This window comes from Oncorhynchus clarkii, chromosome 22 (assembly GCF_045791955.1).
Source record: "Oncorhynchus clarkii lewisi isolate Uvic-CL-2024 chromosome 22, UVic_Ocla_1.0, whole genome shotgun sequence".
NCBI classification, from domain to species: domain Eukaryota; kingdom Metazoa; phylum Chordata; class Actinopteri; order Salmoniformes; family Salmonidae; genus Oncorhynchus; species Oncorhynchus clarkii.
In genome coordinates, this window is record NC_092168.1 from 11594467 (window position 1) to 11621387 (window position 26921).

General features: G+C 42.9%; 1 protein-coding gene across 3 annotated transcripts in view; it reads left to right on the forward strand.

The window, feature by feature from the left end:
- LOC139380381 (PMS1 homolog 1, mismatch repair system component) overlaps nt 1–22708 on the forward strand; it is a 65601-nt gene extending 42893 nt beyond the window's left edge. For all 3 annotated transcript variants that reach the window (XM_071123011.1, XM_071123012.1, XM_071123013.1), the window contains 2 exons: nt 18612–18772; nt 20845–22708. In XM_071123011.1, coding sequence (XP_070979112.1) covers nt 18612–18772; nt 20845–21042 — 359 coding nt within the window. In that variant the 3' untranslated portion in view covers nt 21043–22708. The remainder of the gene's footprint in view (nt 1–18611; nt 18773–20844) is intronic.
- The last annotated feature ends 4213 nt before the right edge of the window (nt 22709–26921 follow it).

A 26921-nucleotide genomic window follows, 5' to 3' on the forward strand; every position in this document is an offset into this window, starting at 1 on the left:
ATTCTTAACTCTTCACTGTTTCACAATTCCAGTGGGTCAGACGTTTACATACACTAAGTTGACGGTGCCTTTAAACAGCTTGGAAATGACAGAAAATTATGGCTTTAGAAGCTTCTGATAGGCTAATTGACATAATTTGAGTCAATTGGAGGTGTACCTGTAGATGTATTTCAAGGCCTACCTTCAAACTCAGTGCCTCTTTGCTTGACATCATGGGGAAATCAAAAGAAATCAGCCAAGACCTTAGAAAAAAAGACTGTAGACCTGGTTCAGTCTGGTTCATCCTTGGGAGCAAATACCAAACGCATGAAGGTACCACGTTCATCTGTTCAAACAATAATACGCAAGTATAAACACCATGGGACCACGGAGACGTCATACCGCTCAGGAAGGAGACGCATTCTGTCTCCAAGACATGAACGTACTTTGATGCAAAAAGTGCAAATCAATCCCAGAACAACAGCAAAAGACCTTCTGAAGATGCTGGAGGAAGCAGGTTCAAAAGTATCTATATCCACAGTAAAACGAGTCCTATATCGACATGACTTGAAAGGCCGCTCAGCAAGGAAGAAGCCACTGCACCAAAACTGCCATATAAAAGCCGGACTACGGTTCGCAACTGCACATGGGGACAAAGATCATACTTTTTGGAGAATTGTCCTCTGGTCTGATGAAACAAAAATAGAGCTGTTTGGCCATAATGACCATCGTTATGTTTGAAGGAAAAACGGAGATGCTTGCAAGCCGAAGAACACCATCCCAATCGTGAAGCACAGGGGTGGCAGCAGCATGTTGTGAGGGTGCTTTGCTGCAGGCGGGACTGGTGCACTTCACAGAATAGATGGCATCATGAGGCAGGAAAATTGTTGATATATTGAAGCAACATCTCGTCGCAAATGGCTCTTGGACAATGGACCATGACCCCAAGCATACTTCCAAAGTTGTGGCAAAATGGCTTAAGGACAACAAAGTCAATGTATTGGAGTGGCCATCACAAAGCCCTGACCTCAATCCTATAGAAAATTTGTGGGCAGAACTGAAAACTTTTGCAAGCAAAGAGGCCTACAAACCTGACTCTACAAACCTACACCAGTTCTGTCAGGAGGAATGGCCAAAAAACACCCAATTTTTGGGAAGCTTGTGGAAGGCTACCTGAAACATTCGACCCAATTTAAAGGCAATGCTACCAAATACTAATTGAGTATATGTAAACTTCTGACCCACTGGAAATGTGATGAAAAAAGAAAAGCTGAAATAAATCCTTCTCTCCACTATTATTCTGACATTTCACATTCTTAAAATGAGGTGGTGATCCTAACTGACCTAAGACAGGGATTTTTTGTCAGGTCCCACAGTTGACGGAGAATGTCAGGGCAAAAACCAAGCCACAAGGAAGGAATTGTCTATAGAGCTCCGAGACAGTATTGTGTCGGCACAGATCTGGGAAAGGGTACCAAAAAATGTCTGCAGTATTGAAGGTCCCCAAGAACACAGTGGCCTCCATCATTCTTAAATGGAAGATTTTTGGAACCACTAAGACGCTTCCTAGAGCTGGCCACCTGGCCAAACTGAGCAATCGGGGGAGAAAGGTCAGTCTGACAGAGCTCCACAGTTCCTCTGTGGAGATGGGAGAACCTTCCAGAAGGACAACCATCTCTGCAGCACTCCACCAATCAGGTCTTTATGGTAGAGTGGCCAGACGTAAGCTACTCCTCAGTAAAAGGCACATGACAGCTCACTTGGCGTTTGCCGAAAGGCACCTGAAGGACTCTGACCAGGAAAAATGAGATTTTCTGCCAAAGCCTGAATGCCAAGTCTGGAGGAAACCTGGCTCGATCCCTACGTTGAAGCATGGTGGTGACAGCGTCATTCTGTGGGGATGTTTTTCAGGGACTGGGAGACTGCTCTCTTAATCTTTCCCTCGATCCTGACCAAAGTACAGAGAGATCCTTGATGAAAACCTGCTTCAGAGCACGCTCAGGACCTCCGACTAGGGTAAAGGTTCACCTTCCAACAGGACAATTGCCCTAAGCACACAGCCAAGACGACGCAGGAGTGGCTGAATGTCCTTGAGTGGCCCAGCCAGTGCTCAGACTTAAACCCGATCGAACATCTCTGGAGAGACCTGAAAATAGCTGTGCAGCGACGCTTCCCATCCAACCTGACATAGCTTGAGAGGTTCTGTAGAGAAGAATGGGAGAAACTCGCCAGATAAATTAAATACATTTTGGGGGGGATACGTGTGATTAGCAGATGTTGCTGTTGTAGTGAAATGCTTGTGCTTCTAGCTCCCACAGTGCAGTAATATCTAAGTAGTATCGAACAAATGACTCAACATATATACACAATACACACACATCTAAGTAGGAATGAATTAAGACTATATACACTACCATTCAAAAGGGTCACTTAGAAATGTCCTTGTTTTTGAAAGAAAGCAAAAAAAATTGTCAATTAAAATAACATCAAATTGATGAGAAATACAATGTTACATTGTTACTGTTGTAAATGACTATTACAACTTTTTCCCCCCTCTTCACAGAACAGTGTAAACTGGCTCTAACCAGAATAGAAAGAGCGGGAGGCCCCGGTGCACAACTGAGCAAGAGGACAAGTACATTAGTGTCTCGTTTGAGAAACAGACGCCTCACAAGTCCTCAACTGGCAGCTTCATTAAATAGTACCCGCAAAACACCAGTCTTAACGCCAACAGTGAAGAGTTGTCTTCGGAATGCTGGCCTTCTAGGCAGAGTTGCAAAGAAAAAGCCATATTTCAGACTGGCCAATAAAAATAAAAGATTAAGATGGGCAAAAGAACAGACACTGGACAGAGGAACTCTGCCTAGAAGGCCAGCATCCCGGATTTGACTCTTCACTCTTGACGCTGAGACTGGTGTTTTGCGGGTATTATTTAATGAAGCTGCCCGTTGAGGACTTGTGAGGCGTCTGTTTCTCAAACTAAACACTAATGTACTTGTACAACTGAGCGAGAGGACATCGGGGCCTCCCACTCCTCTTTCTATTCTGGTTAGAGACAGTTTGCGCTGTTCTGTGAAGGGAGTCGGACACAGCGTTCTACGAGATCTTCAGTTTCTTGACAATTTCTGGAGTGGAGGGAAGCAAAATCCAAACTGGCATCTATTGACACTTTTTTGGTATACCAGGACCATTCACAGTTGAGCTCACTCAGTTTAGCTGAATGCTGATTGGCTATTATTATTATTTTTTAATTATTAAGGGAGGCCAAATTCTTGCTGGCTTCCATTGCATTCAATGCTACGGCACCAATAATGCCATACTCTTTTTGACCAGAGAGCATCAGATCGATGGCCTACACATACAGACAGAGGGGTGATGTTTCACTGGCTCGAATGCTTTCTCCGGGGAGATGCATTGAGCCTCATGCGAATTGAAAGAACATTTTGAAACACGGAGAGACGAAATATACAATTAACATTTTTTGTAAAATATATTGGTCAGCATTTCCCTGGTCCTGGTGATGCAGTTGGACCCAGTGAAAGTTTGTTGACTTGTTAAAAAGGATTCAAGGTTGTTGTTTTAAATTGATTTTTTTACCTATTCGATGACTTCACTGTTTTCTTGTTTTCCTGGTCCTATCCTTTCATCTTCTCTCGCTGGTACATAAAACTGCATTTTACAGCCCACCATTTCCTTCTGTTAGAAAATGGGCCTTTTATTATTCCTTGATTCAAGCTGTTTAAAGGTCTGAAGGATTGTGCAATTCAATTTAACAAAGGTTGGGCTCATTGGATGTCATTAATGTCATAGTTCACAAGTAATTTAGAAATGTCAAACATAAGAGCTGGAGTTACAGGATTATGGTAAATTATTTCTGACAGAGTTGCTGTGTCAGTATTATTTTAGCAGTGGATGAGAGAGAAAAAAGATAACATTTCCCCCCAAAATGCTTCCATCATATGCAACATATTTAAAGTTATTCAAGGTTCCGCATTACTTTGTATGGAAGTGGGTTTTCAGTGTTCAACATTTTCAAGTAACTTGTCTAGGTGCTGACTTGGGACCGCATTCCCTCTGGGGGGTTAACGATGATAAATCCATCCCATTATCATTAGTCGTAATCCCTTGCCATCAATGCTTTAAATATGGAGGGGGGAAATTCCCATCAAGATTCAGACAACTTGATTTACCATTTTTATTAGCTTTATATTTCGGGTATATTTCTGTTTTTCATATGACATCCACACAGTTTCTCTGCATTGTAATATGTATATGTTCACTATTAATAGTGTTTGGTGTTAGATGATACTGAACAGTCTCAAATACCTTGAATGGCTGTGAAAGCTAAAGCAAACTACTCCCCATCCCCCTTGTCTTCAGTTGGTGTGACCTTATTCTTTCTTGCGGTTGAAAAGTGCAAAAGGCCTTCTCCAAATCCTGGTTGTTTTTAGTGCCGGTATGGGTCACCTTAGTTGACTTTGGCATTTTGCCAGGCACTGTGCTCTCACAGTGGGTTTGTACCACAGTGTGCAGGTGAAGATAATGGCTGCCCTTTAGAGAGGGAAGAATTTCCAAGTATTTTTGTTGCCAATCCCAGCAGGTGGGTGTGAATGTGAGACTAGGTAGCCAGGATGGAGCGATTGCCAACGGTAGTAGCAATATCAGATTTTTAACAGTAATGTAATATTGCTCGCATTTCTGGTCATAGGAAAATGAGTGCTGGTATTATAATGGTCACAGTGGTTGTTGTCTCCGAGGTCTCTTAGAACTTAAGTTGTGCTATGTTCTATCCTACAGAATAGCTGAGTGGCGGCTTGTTGCTTATTGACCCAAATTTGATCCTTTGCCAGTGCGGCCCCTATTACATTTGCTTTCCTTTCGCCAATGTTTTTCCTCATTACTGAGTGATTAATGCATGGCGACTGTATTGTCTTGAGTCACCTGCCACTGCAAGTACTTAACCCATATCGTCTTGATGCAATAGAGAAACCTACGTTTTGTGTCTCATGTGATTCCGATGGGATCAACACAAATATTTGTTCACAGGCAAGGGTTTTGCCTCATAATAGTAGCACACAGGGTTGGAGTAACTGATTACATGTGTTTTAAAGTTGCATGGACTCTGATGGAAAGATGGCGCCAACAGAGAAGGGCGACATCTTAAGAGTTCCAACCCAACTTTGCTATTTATCAACTTTTTTGTGTTGGTTTTAACTTTTTTTGGTCAACGTTCATACTTGTAACACATATGACCGCCACACACACACACTACTTTACATCAGATTGACAGTTACTAATCTCGATTTTGACTTCAAATCCGACTACAATTCTGACTCCGCTGTTCCCTTGTTCATACCGGACCCCATTCCTTTGTTTCATGGGCTACCAAAACACAGAGGGCGTGGACACAGTAGACGAGCCGGCATCCTGGTGAGATTGAGATGAAGAGAAAACCAACTGGCACACTATTGGCAAATGTCCAGTCACTCGAGAATAAGATGGAGGAGACTCGTGAAGAAGCTCATATCAGAGAGACTTGAGTGAAACGTGACTGGATGACTATGTACGTAGAACTCAGTGGTTTCTCCATGCAGCGGCACGATCGGATGAAGGCAGCCTTGGGCAAGTCCAAAGGGGAAGAAGTGTGCCTCTTCATAAACAACTGGTGCACTGCTTCCAGTGTGAAGGAAATCTCTAGCTTTTACTCACCTGATATAGAATACCTCATGGTAAGCTGCAGACCCTTTTATCTACCAAGAGAGTTTTCATCTGTAATTATCATGGCTGTCTACATCTCTCCACAACCCCACACCTCTGACACTCAACAAACTGTATGGGGGCAAAAACAAACAAGAAACCACTAGACCAGAGGCAGCGTTTCTGGTGGGCGGAGACATTAACGCGGGCAGACCTTAAAACCATTCTACCTAACTTTTACCAACACGTCTCCTGTGCCACTAGGGGCACAGACTTTAGACCACTTTTATTCTAGCCACAGAAACGCACACAAGGCCCTCCTTCGTCCTCCCTTTGGCCATGTCTGACCACAACTCTATTCTCCTGCTTCCTGATTACAAACTAAAGCTCAAACAGGAAGTACCAGTGACACGATCAATACGGAATTGGTCTGATGAAGCAGACGCGAGGCTACAAGACTGTTTTGCTAGGGTCAGTGTTATCCGGGATCCTTGGGACGTCACTACCCTAAACCTAACGTTAACCCCTACCCTAAACATAAGATAAGGAAACCGTTATTTAAAAACATTTTACCATGTATTTATCCCCATAGGCACTAAACTAAAATATCTCCATGTCTACTTCATTTTTTAACTGGTACCGGAACTTCGGGCGAGTCTTGAGGCTTGTGGGCGTATTAGAACAATACATTTGTAAAATGGAATAACTTAACAAAATGTGGAAAAGGGGAAGGGGTCTGAATACTTTCCGAATGCACTGTACATGGCCATTAAGGCAAAATTGTTCTTCAAGATGTAAAAGCAGGGTCAAATAATAAGCACAGTGTTTAAGGGTGCAACAGGTCAGTACCTCAGCAGTGAATGTCAGTTGGCTTTTCATAACTAAGCATTCAGAGGCCGAGGCAGCAGGTGCAGTAGAGCGAGAGAGAGAGAGGTTGTCGAAACAGCAGGTCCCGGACAAGGTAGCACGTCTGGTGAACAGGTGCAGGCAGAACAGCAGAAACAGGATCAGCAGCAAACCAGATGGACTGGGGATGAGGACAGCGGAGTTGTCAGGCCAGGTAGTCCTGAGGCATGTTCGTTGGGCTCAGGTCCTATGGGAGAGATAAGCGAAATGGCAGAATTTGAGGGAGCATACCTAAGATCATGTCTGCCACCAGGTAAGACAGGCGAATTGCACCAGATAGGACAGACTCAACCTAGCTTGCCTGGCACATAGTCTCCAATATCTATTCTGCAATAGTCTGAGGTGGGGGGTTGGGGGAAAACTGTGGCCTCATCCAAAGTTACCCCCAGACAGGAGATAACCCCACCCACTTTGCCAAAGCACAGTCCCCACATCACCAAAGGGATATCAACAGACCACTAACTTACTACCCTGACTGGGTAGCGGAGAGAGGAGCATTGCAGTATTATAATATTGACGTGACAAACGCATGGATGAGTTTTTCTGCATCATTTGGGCGAAAAGTTTCAGATTGTTGCAATGTTACGAAGCCGGAAAATAATATTTTAAATAATTTTGATATGTTCGTCAAAAGAGAGATCAGGGTCCAGAGTAACGCTGAGGTCCTTCAGTTTTATTTGAGAACTGTACAACCTTTGAGATTAATTGTTATATCCGACAGCAGACCTAGAAGGAGCATCTCTGAGTTTGAGTTTAAAAGTAAAGAAAATGTGCCGCCATCCACTTCCTTATGTCTGAAACACAGGCTTCCAGGGTTGGCAATTTTTGGGCTTCAACATGTTTCATCAAAATGTACAGCTGTTTTTTTTATTTTTTTATTTAACCTTTTATTTAACCAGGTAGGCCAGTTGAGAACAAGTTCTCATTTACAACTGCGACCAAAACAACAGTTACACATGGGATAAACAAACGTACAGTCAATAACACAATAGAAAAATATGTATACAGTGTGTGCAAATGAAGTAAGGAGGTAAGGCAATAAATAGGCCAATAGTGGCAAAGTAATTACACTTTAGCAATTTACACTGGAGTGATATAGGTGCAGATGAGGATGTGCAAGTAGAAATACTGGTGTGCAAAAGAGCAGAAAAACAAATATGGGGATGAGGTAGGTAGTTGTTTAGATGGGCTATTTACAGATTGGCTATTTACAGATGGGATGTGTACAGCTGCAGCGATTGGTAAGCTGCTCTGACAGCTGATGCTTAAAGTTAGAGAGAACTGGAAGGGAAGGTGGCCAAAGTAGGTGTTGGCTTTGGGGATGACCAGTAAAATATACCTGCTGGAGCGTATGCTATGGGTGGGTGTTGCTATGGTGACCAGTGAGCTGAGAAGGCGGGGCTTTACCTAGCAAAGACTTATAGTTGACCTGGAGCCAGTGGGTTTGGCGACGAATATGTAGCGAGGACCAGCCAACAAGAGTATACACCCCAAACAGCAAGCAATGCAGGTGTTGAAGCATGTTGGCTAGGAAAAACTCCCTAGAAAGGCCAAAACCTAGGAAGAAACCTAGAGATGAACCAGGCTGTGAGGGGTGGCCAGTCATCTTCTGGCAGTGCCGGGTGGAGATTATAACAGAACATGGCCAAGATGTTCAAATGTTCATAAATGACCAGCATGGTCAAATAATAGGTCTGGGACAGGTGTGCTACCTGTCCGGTGAACAGGTCAGGATTCCATAGCCGCAGGCAGAACAGTTGAACCTGGAGCAGCAGCACAGCCAGGTAGTCCTGAGGCATGGTCCTAGGGCTCAGGTCTTCCATCGAGAGAGAGAATTAGAGAGAGCATACTTAAATTCACACAGGACACCGGATAAGACAGGAGAATTACTCCAGATATAACAAACTGACCCTAGCCCCCCGACACAAACTACTGCAGCATAAATACTGGAGGCTGAGACGGGAGGGGTCAGGAGACACTGTGGCCCCATCCGAGGGGCCAAACAGAAAGGAAATAACCCCACCCACTTTGCCAAAACACAGCCCTCACACCACTAGTGGGATATCTTCAACCACCAATTTACCATCCTGAGACGAGGCCGAGTATAGCCCACAAAGATCTCCGCCACGGCACAACCCAAGGGGGGGAGCCAACCCAGACAGGAAGATCACATCAGTGACTCAACCCACTCAAGTGACGCACCCCTCCTTGGGACGGCATGAAAGAGCACCAGTAAAGCCAGTGACTCAGCCCCTGTAATAGTGTTAGAGGCAGAGAATCCCAGTGGAAAGAGGGGAACCGGCCAGGCAGAGACAGCAAGGGCGGTTCGTTGCTCCAGAGCCTTTCCGTTCACCTTCACACTCCTGGGCCAGACTACACTCAATCATATGACCCACTGAAGAGATAAGTCTTCAGTAAAGACTTAACTTGTTATGGCTGCAATCCCACTAACGGGATAAGTGTCATCAACAACCGCTGAATAGCATAGCGCTACATTCAATAAATATTACTATAAATATTTATATTCATGAAATCACAAGTGCAATATAGGAAAACACAGCTTAGCCTTTTGTTAATCCACGTGTCGTGTCAGATTTTGAAATTATGCTTTACAGCGAAAGCAATCCAAGCGTTTGTAAGTTTATCGATCGCATGACAAAACATTAAGTACACTTAGTATCAGGTAGCTTGGTCACGAAAATCATAAAAGCAATCAAATTAATCGTCTACCTTTGATCTTCAGATGTTTTCACTCACGAGACTCCCAGTTACACAACAAATGTTCCTTTTGTTCCATAAAGATTATTTTTATACCCAAAATACCTCTGTTTGTTTGTCGCGTTATGTTCAGAAATCCACAGGAAAGAGCGTTCACAACAACGCAGACAAATTCCAAATGGTTTCCATAATGTCCACAGAAACATGTCAAACGTTTTTTATAATCAATCCTCAGGTTGTTTTTAAAATATATAATCGATAATATATCAACTGCAAATGTCTTTCACAGTAGGAGAGGGAAAAGCAATACCTATCCAAACTTTGTTGCGCGAGCAAAACTCATGTGACCACTTGATGCAATGTTTTCGTTCTGGCTCATTTTTCAAAATAAAAGCCTGAAACTATGTCTGAAGACTGACACCTTGAGGAAGCGATAGGAAAAGGAATCTGGTTCATATCCCTTTAAATCCAGCAAAGGGAGGCTATGGAACATGGAGTTTTCAAAATAGAAGCCACTTCCTGTTTTGATTTTCCTCAGGGTTTCCCCTGCAATATTTTGACAGTTTTGGAAACTTTAGTGTTTTCTATCCAATACTAATAATAATATGCATATATTAGCAACTGAGACTGAGGAGCTGGCCGTTTACAACCTTTTCATCCAAGCTACTCAATACTGCCCCTCCAGCCATAAAAAGTTAAAGGTTGAGACCGAGTTTGCGTCTCTCACATGGGTAGGCAGACCATTCCATAAAAATGGAGCTCTATAGGAGAAAGCCCTGCCTCCAGCTGTTTGCTTAGAAATACTAGGGACAATTAGGAGGCCTGCGTCTTGTGACCGTAGCATACGTGTAGGTATGTACGGCAGGACCAAATCAGAGAGATAGGTAGGAGCAAGCCCATGTAATGCTTTGTAGGTTAGCAGTGAAACCTTGAAATTAGCACTTGCCTTGACAGGAAGCCAGTGTAGGGAGGCTAGCACTGGAGTAATATGATCCAATTTTTTGGTTCTAGTCAGGATTCAAGCAGCCTTATTTAGCACTAACTGAAGTTTATTTAGTGCTTTATCCGAGGTAGCCGGAAAGTAGAGCATTGCAGTAGTCTAACCTAGAAGTGACAAAAGTTTCTGATTTTTGCAATGTTACGTATATGGAAAAAAGCTGTCCTTGAAACAGTTTTGATATGTTCGTCAAAAGAGAGATCAGGGTCCAGAGTAACGCCGAGGTCCTTCACAGTTTTATTTGAGACGACTGTACAACCATTAAGATTAATTGTCAGATTCAACAGATCTTTGTTTCTTGGGACCTAGAACAAGCATCTCTGTTTTGTCCGAGTTTAAAAGTAGAAAGTTTGCAGCCATCCACTTCCTTATGTCTGAAATACAGGATTCTAGCGAGGGAAATTTTGGGGCTTCACCATGTTTCATTGAAATGTACAGCTGTGTGTCATCCGCATAGCAGTGAATGTTAACATTATGTTTTCGAATAACATCCCCAAGAGGTAAAATATATAGTGAAATTTACAGTTGATTTGTCAGAGGACAAGCCATTCACAGAGACAAACTAATGTCTTTCCGACAGATAAGATCTAATCCAGGCCAGAACTTGTCCGTGTAGACCAATTTGGGTTTCCAATCTCTCCAAAAGAATGTGGTGATCGATGGTATCAAAAGCAGCACTAAGGTCTAGGAGCACGAGGACAGATGCAGAGCCTCGGTCTGATGCCATTAAAAGGTCATTTACCACCTTCACAAGTGCAGTCTCAGTGCTAAAACCAGACTGAAGCATTTCGTATACATTGTTTGCCGTAAGGAAGGCAGTGAGTTGCTGCGCAACAGCCTTTCCTAAAATTCTTGAGAGGAATGGAAGATTCGATATAGGCCGATTTTAGTTTTTTATATTTTCTGGGTCAAGGTTTGGCTTTTTCAAGAGAGGCTTTATTACTGCCACTTTTAGTGAGTTTGGTACACATCCGGTGGATAGAGAGACATTTATTATGTTCAACATAGGAGGGCCAAGCACAAGAAGCAGCTCTTTCAGTAGTTTAGTTGGAATAGGGTCCAGTATACAGCTTGAAGGTTTAGAGGCCATGATTATTTTCATCATTATGTCAAGAGATATACTACTAAAACACTTGAGTGTCTCTCTTGATCCTAGATCCTGGCAGAGTTGTGCAGACTCAGGACAGCTGAGCTTTGAAGGAATACCTAGATTTAAAGAGGAGTCTGTAATTTGCTGTCTAATAATCATGATCTTTTCCTCACAGAAGTTCATGAATTCATTACTGCTGAAGTGAAAGCCATCCTCACTTGGGGAATGCTGCTTTTTAGTTAGCTTTGCGACAGTATCAAAAAGACATTTCAGATTGTTCTTCTTTTCCTCAATTAAATTGGAATAATAGGACGATCGAGCAGCAGTAAGGGCTCTTCGATACTGGACTTCCGGCGCCGACAGAGATGGCCGCCTCGCTTCGCGTTCCTAGGAAACTATGCAGTTTTTTGTTTTTTTACGTGTTATTTCTTACATTAGTACCCCAGGTCATCTTAGGTTTCATTACATACAGTCGAGAAGAACTACTGAATATAAGATCAGCATCAACTCACCATCAGTACGACCAAGAATATGTTTTTCGCGACGCGGATCCTGTGTTCTGCCTTACAAACAGGACAAAGGAGTGGATCCTATGCAGCGACCCAAAAAAACGACTCCGAAAGAGAGGGAAACGAGGCGGTCTACTGGTCAGACTCCGGAGACGGGCACAGCGCACACCACTCCCTAGCATTCTTCTTGCCAATGTCCAGTCTCTTGACAACAAGGTTGATGAAATCCGAGCAAGGGTAGCATTCCAGAGGGACATCAGAGACTGTAACGTTCTTTGCTTCACGGAAACGTGGCTTACTGGAGAGACGCAATCCGAAGCGGTGCAGCCAACAGGTTTCTCCACGCATCGCGCAGACAGGAAAAAACATCTTTCTGGTAAAAAGAGGGGCGGGGGCGTATGCCTTATGACTAACGTGACATGGTGCGATGAAAGAAACATACAGGAACTCAAATCCTTCTGTTCACCTGATTTAGAATTCCTCACAATCAAATGTAGACCGCATTATCTACCAAGAGAATTCTCTTCGATCATAATCACAGCCGTATATATCCCCCCCCAAGCAGACACATCGATGGCTCTGAACGAACTTTATTTAACTCTCTGCAAACTGGAAACAATTTATCCGGAGGCTGCATTCATTGTAGCTGGGGATTTTAACAAGGCTAATCTGAAAACAAGACTCCCCAAATTTTATCAGCATATCGATTGCGCAACCAGGGGAGGAAAGACCTTGGACCATTGTTACTCTAACTTCCGCGACGCATATAAGGCCCTGCCCCGCCCCCCTTTCGGAAAAGCTGACCACGACTCCATTTTGTTGATCCCTGCCTACAGACAGAAACTAAAACAAGAGGCTCCCACGCTGAGGTCTGTCCAACGCTGGTCCGACCAAGCTGACTCCACACTCCAAGACTGCTTCCATCACGTGGACTGGGAGATGTTTCGTATTGCGTCAGATAACAACATTGACGAATACGCTGATTCGGTGTGCGAGTTCATTAGAACGTGCGTTGAAGATGTCGTTCCCATAGCAACGATTAAAACATTCCCTAACCAGAAACCGTGGATTGATGGCAGCATTCGTGTGAAACTGAAAGCGCGAACCACTGCTTTTAATCAGGGCAAGGTGTCTGGTAACATGACCGAATACAAACAGTGCAGCTATTCCCTCCGCAAGGCTATCAAACAAGCTAAGCGCCAGTACAGAGACAAAGTAGAATCTCAATTCAACGGCTCAGACACAAGAGGCATGTGGCAGGGTCTACAGTCAATCACGGACTACAGGAAGAAACCCAGCCCAGTCACGGACCAGGATGTCTTGCTCCCAGGCAGACTAAATAACTTTTTTGCCCGCTTTGAGGACAATACAGTGCCACTGACACGGCCTGCAACGAAAACATGCGGTCTCTCCTTCACTGCAGCCGAGGTGAGTAAGACATTTAAACGTGTTAACCCTCGCAAGGCTGCAGGCCCAGATGGCATCCCCAGCCGCGCCCTCAGAGCATGCGCAGACCAGCTGGCCGGTGTGTTTACGGACATATTCAATCAATCCCTATACCAGTCTGCTGTTCCCACATGCTTCAAGAGGGCCACCATTGTTCCTGTTCCCAAGAAAGCTAAGGTAACTGAGCTAAATGACTACCGCCCCGTAGCACTCACATCCGTCATCATGAAGTGCTTTGAGAGACTAGTCAAGGACCATATCACCTCCACCCTACCTGACACCCTAGACCCACTCCAATTTGCTTACCGCCCAAATAGGTCCACAGACGATGCAATCTCAACCACACTGCACACTGCCCTAACCCATCTGGACAAGAGGAATACCTATGTGAGAATGCTGTTCATCGACTACAGCTCGGCATTCAACACCATAGTACCCTCCAAGCTCGTCATCAAGCTCGAGACCCTGGGTCTCGACCCCGCCCTGTGCAACTGGGTACTGGACTTCCTGACGGGCCGCCCCCAGGTGGTGAGGGTAGGCAACAACATCTCCTCCCCGCTGATCCTCAACACTGGGGCCCCACAAGGTTGCGTTCTGAGCCCTCTCCTGTACTCCCTGTTCACCCACGACTGCGTGGCCACGCACGCCTCCAACTCAATCATCAAGTTTGCGGACGACACAACAGTGGTAGGCTTGATTACCAACAACGATGAGACGGCCTACAGGGAGGAGGTGAGGGCCCTCGGAGTGTGGTGTCAGGAAAACAACCTCACACTCAACGTCAACAAAACTAAGGAGATGATTGTGGACTTCAGGAAACAGCAGAGGGAACACCCCCCTATCCACATCGATGGAACAGTAGTGGAGAGGGTAGCAAGTTTTAAGTTCCTCGGCATACACATCACAGACAAACTGAATTGGTCCACTCACACAGACAGCATCGTGAAGAAGGCGCAGCAGCGCCTCTTCAACCTCAGGAGGCTGAAGAAATTCGGCTTGTCACCAAAAGCACTCACAAACTTCTACAGATGCACAATCGAGAGCATCCTGGCGGGCTGTATCACCGCCTGGTATGGCAACTGCACCGCCCTCAACCGTAAGGCTCTCCAGAGGGTAGTGAGGTCTGCACAACGCATCACCGGGGGCAAACTACCTGCCCTCCAGGACACCTACACCACCCGATGTCACAGGAAGGCCATAAAGATCATCAAGGACATCAACCACCCGAGCCACTGCCTGTTCACCCCGCTATCATCCAGAAGGCGAGGTCAGTACAGGTGCATCAAAGCTGGGACCGAGAGACTGAAAAACAGCTTCTATCTCAAGGCCATCAGACTGTTAAACAGCCACCACTAACACTGAGTGGCTGCTGCCAACACACTGACACTGACTCAACTCCAGCCACTTTAATAATGGGAATTGATGGGAAATGATGTATATATATCACTAGCCACTTTAAACAATGCTACCTTATATAAATGTTACTTGCCCTACATTATTCATCTCATACGCATACGTATATACTGTACTCTATATCATCGACGGTATCCTTATGTAATACATGTATCACTAGCCACTTTATACTATACTATGCCACTTTGTTTACATACTCATCTCATTTGTACATACTGTACCCGATACCATCTACTGTATCTTGCCTATGCTGCTCTGTACCATCACTCATTCATATATCCTTATGTACATATTCTTTATCCCCTTACACTGTGTACAAGACAGTAGTTTGGAATTGTTAGTTAGATTACTTGTTATTACTGCATTGTCGGAACTAGAAGCACAAGCATTTCGCTACTGTCTTTCCAAGCTAGTCGGAAGACTTCCAGTTTGGTGTGGCGCCATTTCCGTTCCAATTTTCTGGAAGCTTGCTTCAGAGCTCTGGTATTTTCTGTATACCAGGGAGTTAGTTTCTTATGAGAAATGTTTTTGGGGTGCAACTGCATCTAGGGTATTGCGCAAGGTTAAATTGAGTTCCTCAGTTAGGTGGTTAACTGATTTTTGTCCTCTGACATCCTTGGGTAGGCAGAGGGAGTCTGGAAGGGCATCAAGGAATCTTTGTGTTGTCTGTGAATTTATAGCACGACTTTTGATGCTCCTTGGTTGGGGTCTGAGCAGATTATTTGTTGCAAACATAATAAAATGGTGGTCCGATAGTCCAGGATTATGAGGGAAAAACATTAAGATCCACAACATTTATTCCGTGGGACAAAACTAGGTCCAGAGTATGACTGTGACAGTGAGTAGGTCCAGAGATATGTTGGACAAAACCCACTGAGTCGATGATGGCTCCGAAAGCCTTTTGGAGTGGGTCTGTGGACTTTTCCATGTGAATATTAAAGTCACCAAAAATTTGAATATTATCTGCTATGACTACATGGTCCAATAGGAATTCAGGGAACTCAATGAGGAACGATGGATATGGTCCTGGAGGCCTGTAAACATGTCAATTAGCCTATCAGAAGCTTCTAAAGCCATGACATCATTTTCTGGAATTTTCCAAGCTGTTTAAAGGCACAGTCAACTTAGTGTATGTAAACTTCTGACCCACTTGATGTGTTATACAGTGAAATAATCTGTCTGTAAACAATTGTTGGAAAAATGGCTTGTCATTCACAAAGTAGATGTCCTAACCGACTTGCCAAAACTATAGTTTGTTAACAAGAAATTTGTGGAATGGTTGAAAAACAAGTTTTAATGACTTCAACCTAAGTGTATGTAAACTTCTGACTTCAACTGTATCCACCTACAATACTTCATACCCCTGCACATTGATATGGCACTGGGAGTCCCTGTATATAGCACCATTCCTGTGTATTTTATTCCTTGTGTTAGTATATATTTTTTTCATATAATTTTTTAACTGCATCTTTGGGAAGGGCTCATTAACAAACAAGCGTTTCACAATAGTCTATACCTGTTGTATTCGGTGCGTATGACCAATACAATTTGATTACAAAAAGACTAACTGTAATCAGTTACAAATCAAATGTTATTGGTCACATCACATGGTTAGCAGATGATAAAGTGAGTGTAGCGAAATGTTTGTGCTTCTAGTTCCGACAGTGCAGCAATATCTAACAAGTAATATCAAACAATTACACAACAGATACTTGATACACACAAATCACACACAAAGTGAAGGAATGGAACCATATATAAATATATGGATGAGCAATGACAGAGGAACATAGGCTAAGATGCAATAGATGGTATAGAATACAGTATATACCTAATGAGATGAGTAATGCAAGATATATAAACATTAAAGTGCCAATTTTAAAGTGACTAGTGTTCCATTTATTGTTGGGGCCAATGATCTCAAGTCTGTATGAAGGCAGCAGCCTCTCTGTGTTAGTGTGATGGCTGTTTAACAGTCTGATGACCTTGAGATAAAAGCTGTTTTTCAGTCTCTCTTTCCCAGCTTGATGCACCTGCACTGACATCTCCTTCTGGATGGTAGCAGGGTGAACAGGCAGTGGCTCGGGTGGTTGTTGTCCTTGATTATCTTTTTGGCCTTCCTGTGACATCAGGTGCTGTAGGTGTCCTGGAGGGCAGGTAGTTTGCCCCCCTGGTGATGCGTTGTGCAGACTGCACCACCCTCTGGAGAGCCCTGTGGTTGAGGGTGGTGCAGTTGCCGTACCAGGCGGGTGATCAGCCCCGACAGGATGCTCTCAATTGTGCATCTAAATGTTTGAGGGATTTTAGATGACAAGCCAAATTTCTTCAACCTCCTGAGGTTGATGAGGCGCTGTTGCGCCTTCTTCACCACACTGTCTGTGTGGGTGGACCATTTCAGTTTGTCCGTGATGTTACAATTTTGGACAGGTAACTAATGGATTACATTTAGAAAGTAACCTACCCAAGCCTAGTAGCACATTGTTTGGTGTATGCAAAACATTTCTCTCCACAGTGGTAATATTTTTCATATATACTGAACAAAAATATAAATTCAACATTCAGCAAGTTCATAATTTTACGCAGTTAAAGTTCATATAAGGAAATAAGTCAATTGCAAATAAATTAATTAGGCCCTAATCTATTGATTTCACATAAATGAGATTGCAAATATGCATCTGTTGGTCACAGATGGCTTTAAACTTTTATTTTATTTTTTTAAGTTAGGTGCGTGGATATGAACCGTTTGCCTCAAGCGGCGTGACACGTCTCCTTCACATAGAGTTGGTCAGGCTGTTGATTGTGGCCTGTGGAATGTTGTCTCACTCCTCTTCAATAGCTGTGCGAAGTTGCTAGATATTTGCGGGAACTGGAACACGCTGTCGTACTCGCCTATCCAGAGCATCCCAAATGTTTGTTTCACTCCTGCAAGGTCTTAGTAGCTTACAGGAAATGTGTACAGATCTTTGCTACATGGGGCTGTGTGTTATCATGCTGAAACATGAGGGGATGGCGGCGGATGAATGGCATGACTAAGGATCTCGTGACGGTATCTGTGCATTCAAATTGCCATAGATAAAATGCAATTGTGTTTGTTTTCCGTAGCTTATGCCTGCCCCTACCATAACCCCATCACCACCATGGGCACTCTGTTCACAACGTTGATATCAGCAAACCGCTCGCCCACATGAAGCCATACACATGTTGTGAGGCCGGTTGGAGGTACTGCCAAATTCTCTAAAACAATGTTGGAGGCTGCTTATGGTAGAGAAATTAACGTTCAATTTTCTGGCAACAGCTCTGTTGGACATTCCTGGTGTCAGCATGCAAATTGCACGCTCCCTCAACTTGACATCTGTGGCATTGTTGTGTGACAAAACTGTGCATTTTAGAATGGCCTTTTATTTTCCCCAGCACAAGGACTACTTGTGTAATGATCATGCTGTTTAATCAGCTTCTTGATATGCCACACCTGTCACGTGGATAGATTATCTTGGCAAATGAGAAATGCTCACTGACAGGGATGTTAACAAATTTGTGCGCACAATTTTACAAGCTTTTTGTGCGTATGGAACATTTCTGTTATCTTTTATTTCAGCTCATTAAACATGGGACCAACACTGTATAATTTTTATTCAACAACATTGTATGCCATTAGGTTCATTTTCCGCCTCAATATTTTGGTTTCCAGTCTGCAAAGACATCGTAATAGTCATTTAGCACTCTATTTGGTCCCTTGGTTGTTTTACTTGGACCCCAGTATGGGTGTAAATCACAATATTTATTTATTATTCTTTCCTGGAGATAGTTGTTAGTGTCTGGAGTATATTAATCCTTGTTTTCTGCTTTCTTTGGCCAGGGTCCTCGTCCACTGAGAGACATCTGGAAGTGACAGCGATGGCCGACTGCGTGCCTTTCCTCGGTATGGAGGACCTCAGGGAGATCCTTACAGCTGTTCTGCACAGGAATGCTAAGACCGTACAGGAGTGCCGGCCGCTAAAAGTCACCAACTACCTTCAGGTATGAAACTAACATTGATTCATGTACCTGAAAATAAAGCTCACTTACACAATAATAAATGTACGTGTGAATATACAGTGCCTTCAGAAAGTATTCACACCCGTTGACTCTTTGCACATTTTGGTGTTAAAGCCTGAATTTAAAATGTATTCAATTTGAGTTTTTTTTTTGGTCACTGGCCTACACAAATATCCCATAATATCAAAGTGGAATTATGTTGTTAGAAATGTTTACAAATGAATTAAATATGAATATCTGGAATGTATTGAGTCATTCAACCCATTTTGTAATGGCAAGCCTAAATAAATTCAGGAGTAAACATTTGCTTTACAAGTCACATAATAAGTTGCAATAGTAGTGTTTAACATGATTTTTGAATGATTACCTCATCTCTGTACCCCACACATACAATTATTTGTAAGGTCCCTCAGTCGAGAATGAATTTCAAACACAGGTTCAACCACAAAGACCAGGGAGGTTTTCCAATGCCTCGCAAAAAAGGTCACCTATTGGTAGATGGGTAACCATAAAAAAAAGCAGACATCGAATATCCCTTTGAGCATGGTGAAGTTATTAATTACACTTTGGAGGATGTATCAATACACCCAGTCACTACAAAGATACAGGTGTCCTTCCTAACTCAGTTGCTGGAGAGGAAGGAAACCGCTTAGGGATTTCACCACGAGTCCAACGGTGACTTTAAAACCGCTACAGAGTTTAATGGCTGTGATAGAAGAAAACTGAGGCTGTATCAACAACATTGTAGTTACTCCACAATACTAACCTAATTGACAGAGAGAAAAGAAGGAAGCCTGTACAGAATACAAATATTCCCAAACATGCATCATTTTTGCAACAAGGCACTAAAGTTATATTGCAAAAAAAATGTGTCAAAGCAATTCACTTTTTGTCCTGAACACAAAAAGTGTTCAAATCCAATACAACACATTAAAGTACCAATCTCCATATTTTCAAGCATAGTAGTGGCTGCATTGTGTTATGGGTATTCTTGTAATTGTGAACATGTTTTCACTTTGTCATTATAGAGCAGGGGTGGGCAACTCCAGTCCTCGAGGGCCTGATTGGTGTAACACTTTTTATCCATCCCTAGCAAACGCAGCTGATTTTAATCAAATTGCGTTCTAAGCTGAAGATCATGATTAGGTGATTATTGTTCATTGGGGGAAAACTTTGACCCCAATCCGACCCTCTAGGACTGGAATTGCCCACCCCTGTTATAGAGTATTGTGTGTAGATGGGTGAGAAAAAACATTGATTTAATGCATTTTCAATTCAGGCTATAACACAACAAAATGTAGAGTAAGTATGAATACTTTCTGAAGGCACTGTGTGTATACTGTACTATACTATACTGTACTTTCCTGGTGGTAAATGTATGGTGGTTAAATTGATGTGAAGGTTTTGAAAGCCCTTTATCATGTAATGAAAGTGGAGATGGAGTCAAGACCGGAACACTCCAGTCCGAGTCCCATTGAGACCCAGACCCTGTATATTGACACCATGATGAGACCAAGACCAATTCATTGTGATAAAACGAGACCCAGAGAAATAATACATTCTCTCTAAACATTTGGCATCTGGCTTCCACGTTTAAAAAGCAAGGTAAGTAAGAGTAGCCATGTCCAAACCTGAATGGGCCCATGGGGCAAAAGCCTACCTCTTGTTTGTATTATAAAACAGCTTGATGTACAAGTACACCACCTGGACAGGATGCTAGTCTATCACAGGGCCTAACCACAAATCCATCTCCCCAACACCCAACCTTCCAATCTCAGGGCAGATACTCTTACCCCAAGGCCACTGAGTTGGCCAGAAAGCAAGGTGGTGCATCTTGACCACATGAGTTTAGAGACAACAAAAAAACAATGTTATTTTCTGATACTATGAGCCGATATCAAGACCCAGACCAGGATAGTGGTGCCAAGAAGCAGACACCTTTCCAAGACCCAATGTCGACATCAAGACCACTAGATCAAGACTCTATCTCTAGGTGAAAGCCAAATATACTGACTATGTTGCCTTTAATGCATGATGGTGTGTTCCGCTTGAAGGGAGAAGCTGTTCGACTGGCCCGTCAGCTGCCTGTGACCCTTGCCAAAGAGGATGTGGAGGACACACTTTTGCGGATGCAACAGCAGCTAGAGGAGACCAGCCAAGCCTGCATCCATGGACAAGCCTTTTTCCACCACCTTTCTGACATTCCTGACACCGAACAAGAGGCGCTGAAGATTATGTCCAATATTTTGTAGCTTTGTTATCTTTTGTTACCTTTTCCATGGAGGTATAGAGCTAGTTAAAACAAACCCTGGATAAAGTGCATTCGGAAAGTAATCAGACCCCTTGACTTTTTCCACATTTTGTTACGTTACAGTCTTACTCTAAAAGGGATTAACTTGTTTTTTGTTCATCAATCTACACACTACACCATAATGACGAAGCAAAAACAGGTTTTTAGACATTTTTGCAAATGTATTAAAAATGAAACACTGAAATAGTACATTTACGTAAGTATTCAGACCCTTCACTCAGTACTTTGTTGATGCACCTTTGGCAGCGATTACAGCCTCGAGTATTCTTGGGTATGACGCTACAAGCTTGGGACACCTGAATTTTGGGGGGGGGGTTTCTCCCTTTTTTCTCTGGAGATTCTCTCAAGCTCTGTCAGGTTGGATGGGGAGCGTCGCTGCACAGCTATTTTCAGGTCTCTCCAGAGATGTTCGATTGTGTTCAAGTTCGGGTTCTGGCTGGCTGGCATTGAGAGACTTGTCCCGAAGTCAGTCCTGCATTGTCTTGGCTGTGTGCTTAAGGTCGTTGTCCTGTTGGAAGGTGAACCTTCGCCCCAGTCTGAGGTCCTGAGTGCTCTGGAGCAGGTTTTCATCAAGCATCTCTCTGTACTTTGCTCCGTTCATCTTTCCCTCGATCCTGACTAGTCTCCCAGTCCCTGCCTCTGAAAAACATGGTGCCAGGTTTCCTCCAGACGTGACGCTTGGCATTCAGGCCAAAGAGTTCAATCTTGGTTTTATCAGACCAGAGAATATTGTTCCTCATGGTCTGAGAGTCCTTTAGGTGCATTTTGGCAAGCTCCAAGTGGGCTGTCGTGCCTTTTACTGAGGAGTGTCTTCTGTCTGGCCACTCTACCACAAAGGCCTGATTGGTGGAGTGCTGTAGAGATGGTTGTCCTTCTGGAAGGTTCACCCATCTCCACAGAGGAACTGTGGACCTCTGTCAGAATGACCATCAGGTTCAAGGTCACCTCCCTGACAGTCTCTTCTCTCCCGATTTGCTCAGTTTGGCCGGGCGTCCAGCTCTAGGAAGAGTCTTTGTGGTTCCAAACTTCTTCCATTTAAGAATGATGGAGGTCACTGTGTTCTTGGACTTTCATTGCTGCATACATTTTTTTTTGTTGGTACCATTCCCCAGATCTGTGCCTTGACACAACCCTGTGTCGGAGCTCTACGGACAATTCCTTCCTCATGACTTGGTTTTTGCACTGACATGCACTGTCAACTGTGGGACCTTATATAGACTGGTGATGTTACCACAGGTGAACTCCAATCAAGTTGTAGAAACATCTCAAGGATGATCAATGGAAACAGGATGCACCTGAGCTCAATTTCGAGTTGTATAGCAAAGGGTCTGAATACTTATGTAAATAAGGTCTTTCTGTTTTTTATTTTTAATACATTTGCAAAACTTTTGAAAAATCTATTTTCTCTTCGTCATTATTGGGTGTTGTGTGTAGATTGCTGACATTTATTTTTATTTAACCCATATTTGAAGATCTGCTTATAATTAAGAATAATCAAGATGTTGTGTTCCGGATTTATTTTAAAAAAAATGCAGGTCTTCATAATAAATGGTTTTATGTATGTATTTACTAATGTTAATGAAAGTGAATAAATGCATGTTATACAATTATTATTTTTTACATAGTTTAGTTAAGCAGGTCTTAAGGTTACAAGAAGGTCTCAGAAGACCTAAGATTAAGAATTGTAGGCTTGCATAAAGCTGGGAAGGGTTACAAAAGTATCTCTAAAAGCCTAGATGTTCATCAGTCCACGGTAAGACAAATTGTCTATAAATGGAGAAAGTTCAGCACTGTTACTACTCTCCCTAGGAGTGGCCGTCCTGCAAAGATGACTGCAAGAGCACAATGCAGAATGCTCAGTGAGGTTAAGAAGAATCCTAGACTGTCAGTTAGACTTACAGAAATCTCTGGAACATGCAAACATCTCTGACAATTCTACGATACGTAAAACACACAAAAAAAAATGGTGTTCATGGGAGGACACCATGGAAGAAGCCACTGCTTTCCAAAAAAAACATTGCTGCACGTCTGAAGTTTGCAGCAGTGCACCTGGAAGTTCCAAAATATTCTGTGGACAGATTAAACTTAAGTTGAGTCGTTTGGAAGGAATACAACACTGTGTGGAGGAAAAAAAGGCACAGCACACCAACAGTAAAGCATGGTGGAGGAGCATCATGGTTTGGGGCTGCTTTGCTACCTCAGGGCCTGAACAGCTTGCTATCATTGATGGAAAAATGAATTCCCAAATTTATCAAGACCTTTTGCAGGAGAATGTTAGGCTATATGTCCGCCAATTGAAGCTCAACAGAAGTTGGGTGATGCCACAGGACAACGACTCAAAACACAGAAGTAAATCAACAACAGAATAGCTTCAACAGAAGAAAATACGCCTAATGGAGTGGCACAGTCAGAGTCCTGACCTCAACCCGATTTTGAGATGCTGTGGTGTGACTGTGGCATCACACCAGACATCCCAAAAATATTGCTGAACTGAAACAGTTTTGTAAAGAGGAATGGTCAAAAATTCTTCCTGACCATTGTGCAGGTCTGATCCTCAACTACAGAAAACGTTTGGTTTAGGTTATTGTTGTCAAAGGAGGTATACTTTTTCCACCCTGCACTGTGAATGTTTACACTGTAAACACAATACACAATAAAGACATGAAAATTTCATATCAGCTTAGGGACATGTTGAAAATCATGTGTTGAATAATCTGTGTCATCGTGGGTTATGCTTATCTGCAGAGCTCTTCAGAATTTTTTTGGGGCAACAAAAAAAACACCCTTAGGCGTTTGAGTATGTTGGCCACAAAGTAGAGAACAATATTCATCACCCCCCCTCGCCCCCAACTCAACTCTACCCATCAGGAACTCACATTCTTATGCAGTGTGCTAGCCTACTTCTAAAAACTGGATCAGCCTGAGTTGCTGGGCTGTAACCATTCAGCATGATCATGCTCCTGCTGGTAGCTGTGATTACTTGAATGGGACCCAACTATATCTTCATGTCCCGGATTCTCCAATTCCTTCATTAGCAGAAAAACACAGCCTTGTCCTGTGTTACATGTAGGCACCGACAGTTGAAGTCGGAAGTTTACATACACCAAATACATTTAAACTCAGTTTTCCACAATTCCTGACATTTAATCCTAGTAAAAATTACCTGTCTTAGGTCAGTTAGGATCGCCACTTTATTTTAAGAACGTGAAATGCCAGAATAATAGTAGTGATTTATTTCCGCTTTTATTTATTTCATCATATTCCCAGTGGGTCAGAAGTTTACATAAACTCAATTAGTATTTGGTAGCGTTGCCTTTAAATTGTTTAGCTTGGATCAAATATTTTGGGTAGCCTTCCACAATAAGTTGGGTAAATTTTGGACCATTCTTCCTGATAGAGCTGGTGTAACTGAGTCAGGTTTGTAGGCCTCCTTGCTCACACGCTTTTTCAGTTCTGCCCACAAATGTTCTATAGGATTGAGGTCAGGGCTTTGTGAGGGCCACTCCCAATACCTTGACTGTGTTGTCCTTAAGACATTTTGCCACAACTTTGGGAGTATTTTACTTTTTATTTAACTAGGCAAGTCAGTTAGGAACAAATTCTTATTTTCAATGGCAGCCTAGGAACAGTGGGTTAACTGTCTTGTTCATGGGCAGAACAGATTTTTACCATGTCAGCTCGGGGATTTGAGCTCGCAACCTTTTGTTTACTAGTCCAACGCTCTAACCACTAGGCTGCCTGCCGCCCCATATGCTTGGGGTCATTATCCATTTGGAAGACCCATTTGCGGCAATATATTTTTTATATTAGCGATATGGTCACCAATGTATTGTGCATCTCGCGACAATACTGAGAAACATATGAGTCATATAGCTCTATAGAAAACAGTGAGTTTTTACAGTGAGTGATGACAATTACTGGTAAATGTGGGATGTGATCCAGGGTGATCCAGGGTATTTTTTTTATCGTTAAACAATGAGCTGAAAAAGGGCTTACTATTAGTGAGATTATCACTATACAGAGATACAGTAGACACTGAGAGACCAGAGTTTTAAAAATCTAATTTTAACAATAGACCTCTGATTTGAAATCAAAAACGGAAGAATCAATGACCCCACAAAGTGCCATTGACCCATGAAATGTGGTGTGGCTGTAAGAATTCTCCCACTGCTGCAAACCAGTGCCTTTAACACCCATGAGATTAGTGTGTGCTTGATGCCCATGAAATCAAAGTAGTTGCTTTTCTGTGGTTGGCCCAGAAGTGCAGTCACTGTGAGGCACCTCCAATTACCTTGCTTCAAATAAAGCTCAGATGCTGTAAGGATTTAACAGTTGGTGCCCTGTGGACATATGGTTCATGGCTTTAAAATGTTTTGAGCAACTCTATATGAGCAAGGTGGTGGTGGTTATCATGGAGTTTGACAGCGGGGACCTTAGGGGCAGGCTTCCCCTAAAAGGCGGCCTGCGAGCCAAATTCGTCCCGCGGGTGATTTTATTTGGCCCCCCATGTTTTCTTAGCAAAAAATAATATGCATATTTTGGAGGTTTTTCCATTGTTAGACATGAGACACAAATCACCAGGAAATCAGCTCACATATAAACAGAGGCATACAGTAGGGTCCGAAATGATTGACACACCCTCGATTAAAGATGAGCAAAAATAACTAATTGAAATAGTGAGCTACAGGTAACTGCTAAAATAAGGGAAACATCAACATGGTGTTTTGGGGGTTTGCGTGGCCAAAGAGCTATTTTCATGTCATCCAACAAACGTAAATGCCTGGAGTTGGCTAAACGACTTTGGGGCTTGGATTGGAACTAGTGCTTTGATCAGATGTCATGAAATTAGAGCTCTTTTGGCCACGCACACCAGTGGTGGGTTTGGGGTTGAAATGAGAATGAATGAAAGCAGAAAATAACCCCTACCTACGTGTTGGATCTTTGTTATGGGGCTATTTTGCTTCCACTTGTCCTAGGGCCCTTGTTAAGGTCAACGGCATCATGAACTTTACCCAGTACCAGGATATTTTAGCCAAAAGCAAGAATGCTGAAACTTGGCCCCGGGTGGAGCTTCCAGCAAGACAATAACCCCAAGCATACATCAAAATCCAAAATAATTTTACTGAATGTATCCAGTGTATTTTTAGATTTCATTATCAACAAATGTACAGTAAATGTACAGTAAATGTAAAATGCACATAAAATCAACAGTGTAATGTTTGGATTGTCTTTTCAGGTGAAATGTTGTCCTTACCTATTGGTCTAATAATTTATCCATAATCTCCTAACAGTTCCCTTTCAATTGCTACCATGCTTATGCATTTCATATTTCTTCTTTAAGAACATTTCAATTTAGCCCTATCCATACAGGCCAATTCCTGCGAGTGTGAAGGTTTAATAAACTCTTGCCCGTTTTTTCTTTCGTAAAGGAAATTGCATTGGGTGTTGACAAGCTGAAAAACTTGTCTTGAGATAATCACATTTTTCTATGAGGTGTTGCGGAAAGCATCTCAAATGCTGCACTCTAAAAACCACAGCAAATTGAGGGCAAACTTGTTATTTTGGCAAGCTAAATACAATGCCGCTTGAGGGTGGCAAAGGACTTGGAACTTCTCTGCAGCTGTCTCATGAGCATTAAGAGCATTTTAAACTAATGGCATCAGTCCTCTCGAATGAAACCGATGCTAAGGAACATGCTGAGCTTTTTGAATAGTGTCCTAGTAAGGCATATAAATATATAAGGCTGTGTCATAACTGGGCCCATAGGGACTGGAGGTGATGGAGAGGTCACCCAATGCCAGAGGCAGACTCTGGCAGTGC